Below are 11,250 nucleotides of genomic sequence, written 5' to 3'. Positions count from 1 at the left end.
CATTTATGATTATATAAGTACATTGTATCCGATTTATGATTATATCAAGGTAATAACCCAGTAATATGTTGATGTCACTTTGAAGTGTGCATTTGTATCCGATTCACTATTTTCATTTTCGTTTTTGTTTCAGTGCAGGACATCAACTATTCTACTTTTCTTCAACTCATTGATGCGGTGTTTTCCTTTGGGATCTTTCAGGGTTACTACCTCCTAGAACACAATTTGATTTGTTCCGTGGAACAACTGGTATGAAACAAGATGTGGATGACATGTACCCGACAAATCTCTCACACACAATAAAGGCATGGTTAATATATATGGCAATAATGCTTTCAATCAAATGATCCTGATCTCTCATAGAGACAAAATAAAGATTTAGATTATACTAAGTGATGGACGCACAGGAACCGTGTCGGAAGAGATTTTCTAAATGAAATTGTGTTGCAAGTATAGCTCCCCCAACAAAAATCCTCGTGGATCAAATTTAGAATGGAATTGGTTGTCACAAGTTCAACCCCAATGAAATAATCGAAGTATTCAAACTTCGGGTCGTCTCACAAAGAATGGGCAAACATGTGCTTCAACATTGGTTAGAAGTCTGGGGTTGTGATTCATTAACAAGAAAGTAAATTGAGAATCTTAGCAATTAAGCAATCTAAAGTGCAAGGAACTAATTCAAACAACAAGCAAGGTGTAAACAATTTCAAAATAAGGAACCAACATTCAATCTAACTCTACTCTTAACTAAACAATAACTACAACTAAGCAAGACAACTGAGAAATTGATTTTCAAATATGAATAATAAAAGCAACTCTTGGTTAGGCATGGGAATTGGGGTCGCTATCCTTGTCTAATAACCATATCTTGACAATTATGAGGAGCCGAACTCATTAAGTCTACTTCCACACTTGAAGTACGTCAAATGGTTTGGTCAACATCAACCCATAAGGCCTAACCTCACTACTAATTAACCTAGTAGTAGACTAGTGTTAATGGATATCAAATTGACCACTAAGGACTCTCAAATCATCAAATCCATTAGACCCAATGACTCAAGTTTACCCAATTCCCTTGGCCTAAGCCAAGAGTAAAAAGGACTACTCCATAGTTAAGGTAAACAATTCATCAAAAACTTGGTAAGCATTAATAAAAGACATGTTCAAATTGTAATTGAATTGAAATCAACAAATACCCACTAACAATTATCAACTTATAAGAGCTTAAACAACACAATGAAGCATAAAAATCATCAATGTAACATCAACAAGTCAAGATTCACAATATTCATGAAATGGGTATAAAGTGACAATTAACAAAAATCCATAAACTAACACAAGATCTAAGTGAAAATATACTAAGGAATTCAAATTAAGCAATCAAAGATAGTAATTAACAAAACCCAATTCAGATTCAACAAGGAAGGATCAAATTAAGGCTAGATCTAAAGAAGAACAAGGGTTACTTCCTCTAGAAGAACAAAAAACCTAAAAACTAGAAAAATTGTGTCTTAGTGTAAAATGATTGGTCTCCCCCTTTCTCCCTAGCATCCTTAGGTCTTTTCCATGCAGAAACAGCCTGAAATTGGGCCTGTTGAGCCTCAGAAATCGCCAGGCACGATTTCTTTTAATGAGGTCACGTGCAGCTTCCCGCGCGTGCGCGCCATGCGTACGCACACGCCGATTGCTTTTCTGATCCATGCGTGCGCGCCAGCTGCGCATTCGCGTCGGTGGAAATTCTCTGGCCTGCGCGGATGCGTCCATCCTTGCATGCCACTTCCAGCTGTCCTCATCCACGCGTGCGCGTGACATGCGCGTGCGCGCAAATGCTGCAGTTCCCAAAATCCAAATCTTCATGTTCCTTCCTCTGGTGCATGCTTTCATTCTCTCTTCTAGGCCATTCTTACCCTACTAATTCTGAAATCACTTAACAAATACGTCACGGCATCGAATGGCAATAAAGAGAATCAAAATATAGCAATTCTAATGCAAAATAAGCATGTTTTCCACAATGGAGCAACTTTGGGAAGTGAACACAAAACCATGCATTTCTTGTGAATAAGTGTGAGAAATATTGATAAAAACCCCCAAAACAAGCACACGATAAACCACAAAATCGGGGTTTATCACTGAGCGATTAGTCAAGAAAGAGATGCGTGCTACTTGATTATTTCGAGAGGCAGCTATTAAGCATGGGGGTGTCCATTGTGGGTTGTTCGAGCTCCCAGTTCTGTTGCTCACGCTGGCCATAATCGTCTGACTTTAAAGATGGAGAAGACAAGAGAAGAGAACCAAAGAGAAGAGAAGAGTGTGAGTACTGTGGAGATGGTTCTTCAAAATTAGGGATTAGGGTTTTTAACTTGAATTGAAGGACCAAATTGAATCAGAAAAGTTTTTCTGCCATGTCAGCTAGCCGTTTCTTTGCCAACGTGTCATGAAGGAGGCCAACTCAGCTTTCTGGTAGCGCCAGATGAACGGAATGTGCCGGAAGGATGACTCTGAGTCCCGGAGTGCAACTTCAGGGATGAATATGAGTAACTTTTAAGTTCAGAGACTACTACGAGGCTCGAGTGCAACTTCAGGGACCACTTTGAGGCTTAACTCGAGTTAACACTAACCTTGTCCTAAATTTTAAAAAATGTCATTTCATGGTGAGACAAGGCATAGTGTTACGACACGTAGTTTCTGATAAGGGCATTTTTGTAGACCCAGTCAAGGTTGATGTCATTACCAGTTTACCTCACCCCTCTTCTGTGAGGGAGCTCCGTTCTTTTTTGGGGCATGCAGGATTCTATAGGCGTTTTATCAAGAATTTTAGCAAGATTGCATTGTCGTTATCGTGCCTACTCCAAAAGGACATAGACTTTGAGTTTGATAATGCTTGTGTGGATGCATTTGAGGAGTTGAGGAGAGCTCTTACCACGGCACCAATTGTGAGGGGTCCTGACTGGACGCAGCCGTTCGAGATCATGTGCGACGCGTCAAATCATGCCGTAGGTGCCGCTCTTGCACAGTGCGATGGTAAGCTCCCTTACATCATTGCTTACTCCTCAAAGACATTGGATGCGGCACAATCCAATTATACCACTACGGAGAAAGAGCTCTTAGCCATTGTTCATGCATTGGATAGATTTAGATCTTACTTTCTAGGCTCCAAAATAGTGGTATATACGGATCATGCAACTTTAAAATATTTGTTGACAAAGAATGAGTTGAAACCTAGACTCATACGTTGGATCTTGCTCTTGCAAGAGTTTGACAATGAGATTAGGGATCAAAGTGGGTCACAAAATCTAGTTGCGGACCATCTAAGCCGCTTTACAAATCTTAAATATGACCTATTTCCAATTGACGACTCGTTTCCTTTGGATGGTTTGCATGCTGTTTCAGATAGTTTTCCTTGGTTTGCTCCTATGGCAAACTACTTGGTTGCTAATATTTTCCCTCCCAACTTTTTAAAACATCAAAGGGATAAATTGATGACTGATTCCAAATATTGCATTTGGGATGACCCTCACTTGTGGAAAAGGAGAGTAGACCAAGTAATTCAAAAATGTGTCCCGGAATCCGAAATCCAACCCATTCTTGAATCTTGTCATTCATCCGAGTGTGGTGGCCACTTTGGCCCACAATGGACGGATAAAAAGGTTTTAGATTGTGGATTCTGGTGGCCAAATATTGTTCAAGGATACTAACGAATTTTGTGTGTCATGTCACTAATGTCAGAAGTCAGAAAATTCATCCCAAAAGGATGAAATGCCTCAACAACCAATGTTGTTTTGTAAAATATTTGATGTATGGAGAATAGACTTTATGGGGCCATTTCCTAACTCAAGTGGGTATCTATATATTTTGTTAGCGGTTGATTACGTATGAAAGTGGGTGGAAGCGATACCTACCCGCCTTGATGACGCTAATGCTGTGGTTTCTTTCATTAGAAACAATATTGTATGTTGCTATGGGTCGCCACGAGTAATCATAAGCGACCAAGGTTCTCACTTTTGCTACAGGAAGGTAGAAGCACTACTCAAGCGATATGGGGTAATACACAAGGTAGCAACCACTTATCACCCCCAAACAAATGGGCAAGCAGAGATGTCCAACCAGGAGATCAAGCGAATTTTGGAAAAAGTGGTAAATCCACAAAGGAATGACTGCAGCTCTCGGTTGGGAGATGCACTGTGGGCATATAGGACGGCCTATAAGACCCCGTTGGGGATGAGTCCTTTTCAGATCATCTATGGAAAGGCATGCCACCTCCCGGTGGAAATTGAGCATAAGGCCTATTGGGCGGTTAAGCAGTGCAATATGGATCTCACCAAGGCGGGCATAGCCAGAAAATTGCAACTAGAGGAACTTGAGTGCCTTAGAATAGAGGCCTACGAGAATGTAAGGATTTACAAAGAGCAAACTAAGGCATTCCATGATCACCATATCCACAAGAAGGATTTCCAAGAAGGTGAGGAAGTTCTTCTTTACAACTCAAGACTTAGATTCATACCCAAAAAGCTCCGTTCAAGGTGGGATGGTCCCTTCAAAGTGAAGGAAGTAAAGCCCTATGGTGTGGTCGAACTATTCCACCCTCAAAGTGGTGCAACATTCAAAGTGAATGGCGACAAGGTAAAGAAGTATCATGGTCACAACTCACCGAAGGAGTTAGAGGTGTTCCTACTTACGGATACACCCAAGGGAGGAGGAACTTAAACTCATGACCGTCCAACTTAAGGACGTTAAAGAAAAGTGCTAGGTGGAAGACACCCCACCATGGTATGATCTTCCTTGTATATACTTTCTTACATCTAGTTTTAGGGCCTTTGTGAATTTTGTGAGTTCTTGATGTTGTTGAGTTTGTCTAGATGTACTAGATTTTTTTGATTTTGTTAAATTATTGTGATATTCATGAGAATTCATTGATCTTGGTTGGTTGAATTGATGTTGTTGAAGAAAATGCTTCATTTTGAATATTGTATGAAATTGTGAGTGTTTTCTTGAACTATCTAGCTGAATGACTGCCAAGATTATGTTAAAATTGCCTTTCTCTATGTTGTTAAAAAAAGGGGTCACCCACGCGCTAAAAAAAGGGGTCACCCACGCACAAGCGTGGGCAACGCGTACGCGTCGTTGTGGCCTACACAACACCTGGTACAAAAAATCGAGAGCTGTGCGAGATTTGGGCGAGATTGGTGCTGGGAGCTCAATCCTTATCCACGCGTGCGCGTCTATGACGTGTACGCATCATTGATCCACATTGCCAACCCACGCGTAAGCGTGCACGACACGTACGTGTTGATTGGTAACATTGCAACTCTTGGTATAAAATCCCGGGAGTTATACGGGAGTGGTGATGTTACTGTGCGCAACACACAACTTCACTCCACGCGTGCGCGTCATGTGATACCTATGTGTCCATTGACTTTCGACTCACCCACGCGTAAGCGTGGGCGACGCGCACGCATCGATTGCACATTTTGCGCCTTCTAGTACATGAACCCGAGAGTTATGCTGGCTTTGCGTGAACTTTGTGCTGGGAGCACACTTGCTCCCCATGCATACATGTGAGAAAACACGCACGCGTCATTGCTATACGCGTGGGCAACGTGCACGCGTCGATTGGCCGACGTAGTTGATATGCAGCGCACCCTGTTTTCATTTCTTCCTGTACTTTCTTTTTTCCATTCCTTCTTCCTTTCTCCTTCCCTCTTCCTACCACCTTGTCTCCACCCACTACCACCGGCGACCACCACCTGGTCCCACATTCTATTTCTCTCTCCTCTTTCTTCCTCTTTTCCCTTCTTCTATTTCTCACTTGCACCATACCTTACCCTCTTCTTCTCCTACTAAGGTTCTATTCTTCCTCCTTCTCTTTTGTCTTTGTTTAATTTCTTTTCTTATTAGTTACATTTATTTACTCTCTTTTATTCCTTCTTAGTAGCATTTTGTTTAATTTGTTCTTGTTTATTTGCTTTCTTTCTTTTTCTATTTTTCATGGGTGTTGAACTTTGAGTTAGCTCTTACTTTGATGGGTTACTTTGATATCTTTTGACTCCCTTGTGATTATGTGGTGTTGTAATGGATGTTGGGTATTTCATTTTGGGATGTTATATTTTTGAATTTATTCAATTTGTCTATTGTTTGAATGTTGCACACCAAGTGTTTGTTGATAAGCACCTATGACATTTTTAGTTTATTTTGACACTATGCTTTCAATTTGGTGCTCTTCTCTTACTACACTTGCTTTCTTATTGTGCATTGAGCTTATTGTACTTCATCTTTATCATTCATATGCTCATACCCATAACTTGCTTCTTTGTGTTATATTGCAAGAATTGTGTTTCAACCCTCTCTAACTCCACTTTAATTCTTTTGCATGCTTTATTGTCTTGGAGTTAGATTAGGTGATTAATTTTCTTGTGCTTATTATCTTTCTTGCATATGTTACTTTGTGTTGTTATTGATGCTTGAGCTTATTCTTCTCATGCCTTACTTGCATGTCCTTTTCACTCTTGCATCTCATGCTAGTGATATGCCCGATAATTGCATTGTTGTCTTGCTTACATGTTGCAGCTGTCATGTCTTCAAGACGCTTTACTCATTTATGGCGTTATGTCTCACTTGCATGTCATTATGTTAATGTTGCTTCTTTGAGTTTAATGTTTTCTTTTTTCCTTCCCTTTTCAGGATGGCCATCAAAAAGGACAAGGAAAAGGCTCCGAAAAAGCCGCCTCCTAAGAGGACACCTCGAAGAACAACTGCTAAGGCACTCCCTGCACCAAAAGTCAAGCCCCTCTCCAAGAGGGTGAAGATCATCATTCATATTGATGAGAAAGAGAAGGACAATCCTGCAAAGGACCCCACAAGGTTTCCTAACCGCTATTGTGAGCTCATGTTCCCCGCTATGGTTGAAAGAAATTACCACTCTAAACCCCTCCTCGTTCTTCCAGAGCATCTTGTTCAGTGTGTCTTACCCCGCATTGAGCGGCGACAATGGGATTTCTAATGCGGAGACCACAAGAAGGCAACCTTTCTTAGGTGGTGGAGTTCTACTCCAATTACCACTCTCCTTCTCTTTAGACAGTTTTTGTGCGCCGAAAGCAAGTCCCAATTTTGGAAGACGCCATTCAAGGTATACTTAAGGTCTTGCCAGTTGCGGATAGGACAAATGGTTACCAAGAGGTCCTGCAACAGCGGTGCACACGCGGCTTTGATTGGGATTCTATCCTTAAGGTTATTACCGAACCGGAATCATTTTGGACCCAAGGGAGACTCAGGCTCCAGCCTAAGTGCATTGACGCATGCACGCTTACTGTAGAAGCTCAAGCGTGGGCGCAGATCTTGTTCCACTACGTCCTTCCAAGCACTCATGAGTCATCCATTACAGCAGACATAGCCTTTCTTTGTTTGGTGCATACCCACTAAGAGGCCGGTCAATATCCCTCTCCTCATCAGACAAGCAATGGGTTGCGTCCATGCTAAGGGTAACCTCTTGTTTCCCACCTTGGTGACAGATTGGTTGCTACTGCTGTTGTCCCCACGAGGCTAAGGACATGAAGGCAATAATTACGGCAAAGGGCGCCATCGTCCTTAGCGGAAAATATCTCAAGCCTCCTGCGGGCACCACAAGCCTTGAAATGGTTCCCCTTTCCGACATTCCTACCTCTTCATCCGCACCACAGAAGTCATCCCGCCAACTGCTTCTAGATCTCACTAAAAAGGTGGACCGATATGAGCGGCGGAACCAACGCCGATTCGCTTACATGAAGAAGCTTTGGGGTTATGTTTACCCACCTATGGAAGAGCCGGACATTTTCACATCCACTTCAGACCATAGTGATGCAAACTCTCAAGAGATGGATTGTGGATATGGCGACCCCAATCCCACCCTATGCCTTACCAATAACACGGAGGACCTTGCAAACTTCTAAGTGTGGGGAGGTCATTTACCGACTTCCGTAGGTAACAACCCCTTTTCTTTTCAACACCCATGATTTGATTTTTCTTTTTTTTTTTTGATTAGGATAAATTGCATGGTTAGTTTTTATTTTGAACACTTTTTGCATAGTAGTTGTTCTTGTTAGGACTACTTCGTTAGGGTGATGACTTCCTTTTCAAGAAATCGTTTTTAAGGCACCCTACCAATTTGAAAGTTTCTTTTTTTTAGTTAAAATTTCTTGAAGAATTTATTTTGGAATATGGTTTTTGAGCAAAAAACACAAGCATGTGAGCTTTGAGACCCATTGTGTGGTTACATCTTATAACCACTTATTCCATTCTTGTGTGTCTTATTCTCTTTTTATTATTGTAATTTGTGATTTGTTTGATTCTTTATGTCCATTATTCCATGTATACATGCATCTATATGATTGAGGCCATCATTTTATTTAGCTCACTTACCCAAATAGCCTACCTTTCATCAACCATTGTTAGCCAATTTTGAGCTTACTTAATCCCTTTTGTTCTTAATTTAGTACATCACTACCCCTAAGTGAAAAATAATAAATGTCCTTTAATTTGGATCTTTGATTAGCTTAGGCTAGTGAGGGTGTGTATCATTTGGGTATGAAAAACTTGGGACATTGGTTGAGGTAAAAGTATATTTCATATTTTTGTTGAAAATCATGGGATTGGATACATATTCATGCATTAAATATGTAAAACCATATGCATTGGTACGTTGTATATACCCTATTGTGAAAAAAAATTGATAAATAACAAAAATATATATGTATGTAGAAAAATAAATAGAAAAAAAATAAAAGAAACAAAAATATATAAAAAAATGCAATAAAAAGGGGACAAAAATACCCCAAAGTAAAGTAACAATAACAATGCATATGGAGTGCAAATTAAAGAGAATGCATGAATATATAAAAAAGTGGGAATCATAGGTAGCTAGGCATTGTATTAGAATTGTATAGGTTGTTATATGTGTTTAGGGAGAGCTTAGGTTAATCAAAGATTCAAATTTCAAGCTCACTTAACCATATACATCCTTACTTTTACCTTAGCCCCATTACAACCTGTGAATAAGACCTCATGATATTTATATTCATGCATTGAATAATTGTTGATTGTTAGATAAAAAACAAATATTGAAAAGTATGATTAGAAGAGAATTGGTAGAGGGTTCAATGTTCAACTCCTTGTTCCCGGCCTTCACAAGCTTTTTTCTTGAAAGTTGTGTACATGTCATTTTGATGTTTGAATTGGTAGAGTTCATGGATTATCATGTCATCTTGGCCCTATGTGCTCATATATGTTCTTGGAAGATTGATTCATTTTTTAACAAGTAGATAGAAACATTTGCATTAGTTGCATCCATTTAGGAAAATTGCATTTCATAAACCGCATTCTCCTATGTTCTTTGGTCTTTTTATTTTTAGCATGAGGAAATGCTTGATTTAAGTATGGAGAGGTTTGATAAACCCCAATTTTGTGGTTTATCTAGTGTAGAATTCGAGGGGGTTTATCAATATTTTCTGCACTTATCCATATAAAATGCATGGTTTTGTGTTTCCCTCCTAATTTTGCTTCATGATTGAAAACATACTCCTTTGACCTTAAAATTGCTATATTTTAATCTTCTTCTATTACCATTCGATGTCGTGATGTGTTTGTTGAGTGTATTTAGGATTTATAGAGCAAGAATGGTCTAGAAGCCGGAAAGGAAGCATGCACAAGTGGAAGGAACATGAATAACGGAGCTTTGGAGGATTGACCGCGATGAGCACGCGTGGCCGACACACACACGTGGGTGCAAGAGGCCAGGCTTGGCGCGCGAGAATTTATGCATTCGCGTACATTGGCGAAAATCCCACCGACGCATACGCTTACCTGACGCGTACGCGTGGATCGCAAAACTCATCAACCAGCACTCGTGGCCGAAGCGTACGCGTGACGCTCAGCACGTGACCTTATTAATGAACTCGTGGCTGGTGATTTCTGAGGATCTCCAGGCCAAAATCCAACTTGATTCTGCATGGAAAAGACCCAAGAATTGTAGGGGGGAAAGGGTGGATCATTCATACACACTTTTTTACACAATTTTAGCTATTTTTTTGTTCTTGTTCTTCTAGAGAGAGAAGCTCTTATTCCTCTTTAGATCTAGTTTGATTTGATCTTCCCTTGTTGAAATTCTGAATTAGGTTTTGTTAATCTTAGTTTCAATTACTTAATTTGAATTCTCTAGTATAGTTTTGTTTAGATCTTGTGTTTGAATTTGAATTTTCTTGTTATTTTTCCATTTTCTTCTCATTCTAGGAATTTTGTGGATCTTGAATTTCTACTAGTGCATTGATGTTTTCCATGATTAATAGTGTTGTTTGAGCTATTTTCCATTCATAATTGTTAGTGGGTACTTGTAATTTCCAATTAATTTGCAATTTGAATATGTCTTTTGTTTATGCATACCATGTGTTTGATGAAATGTTTCCTTCGATTATGGAGTAGTCTTCTTTACTCTTGGCCTAGGCTAAGGGAATTGGGTAAACTTGAGTCATTGGGTCTAATTGATTTGGTGATTTGAGAACCTTAGTGGTCAATTTGATAACCATTGACACTAGCCTACTACTAACTTAATTAGTAGCTAGGTTATGACTTATGGATTGATGTTGATCAAGCCATTTGATATACTTCAAGTATAGAAGTAAACTTAATGAGCTTGGTTCCTCACAATTGTCAAGATATGGTTATTAGACAAAGATGGTGACCCCAATTCCTATGCCTAGCCAAGAGTTCCTTTTATTATTCATATTTGAAAACCAAAAATCCTAATTTCTTGCTTCTTGTTATAGTTAGTTTAGTTATTTACTTGCTTCTAGAGTAGAAATAGATTATAAGTTCTCTTACTAGATTGAAGTTGCTCATATCTTGCTTTAGTTACTCGATTTAGTTTCTTGCACGTTAAGATTCCTTACATGTTAAGTCTAGTAGTTTAAATTCTTAACCATTACTCCCAACCCTGGAATTCTAACCAATGTTGATGCACATATTTGCCCATTCCTTGTGAGATAACCCGAGGTTTAACTACTTCGGCTTACTTTTATTGGGGTTGAACTTTGTGACAACTATACTAAAATTTGATTAGTGAGGGTTATTAGTTGGTGAGAACTATACTTGCAACGTGAATATTTTGTGAAACTCTTTACCAATGATAATTCTTCTATCACTGAGTCATGAACAAAGTGTAAATTTGAAACCACTTCCACCCAACCTAAAATATGCCTATCTTGAAGAGAATCAAAAGCTCGCGGT

At 39.5% G+C, this 11,250-nt stretch overlaps 1 protein-coding gene across 1 annotated transcript; it reads left to right on the top strand.

Annotated features, from left to right (window-relative positions):
* The first annotated feature begins 2,648 nt into the window (after positions 1 to 2,648).
* LOC140173697 (uncharacterized) lies at positions 2,649 to 6,997 on the top strand. The gene is made up of 5 exons (XM_072198215.1): positions 2,649 to 3,164; positions 3,880 to 4,248; positions 4,303 to 4,620; positions 6,565 to 6,626; positions 6,679 to 6,997. The coding sequence occupies exons 1-5, from the start codon at positions 2,649 to 2,651 to the stop codon at positions 6,995 to 6,997; spliced, it is 1,584 nt and encodes a 527-aa protein (XP_072054316.1).
* Positions 6,998 to 11,250: the final 4,253 nt, after the last annotated feature.

The sequence above is a fragment of the Arachis hypogaea genome, chromosome 6 (genome assembly GCF_003086295.3).
Source record: "Arachis hypogaea cultivar Tifrunner chromosome 6, arahy.Tifrunner.gnm2.J5K5, whole genome shotgun sequence".
In the NCBI taxonomy this organism is placed as follows: Eukaryota; Viridiplantae; Streptophyta; class Magnoliopsida; order Fabales; family Fabaceae; genus Arachis; species Arachis hypogaea.
Note: the sequence above shows the minus strand (reverse complement) of the source record. Positions and strands in the feature narration are given on the sequence as shown.

Bases quoted from the DNA above. Each gene is read 5' to 3' on its own strand.
- LOC140173697 (XM_072198215.1), top strand. From the start codon at position 2,649: ATGGTGAGACAAGGCATAGTGTTACGACACGTAGTTTCTGATAAGGGC. The intron at 3,165-3,879 runs GTATATACGGAT...TACGTATGAAAG, and splicing joins TTCTAGGCTCCAAAATAGTG to TGGGTGGAAGCGATACCTAC. The intron at 4,249-4,302 runs GCATGCCACCTC...GCGGTTAAGCAG, and splicing joins TTCAGATCATCTATGGAAAG to TGCAATATGGATCTCACCAA.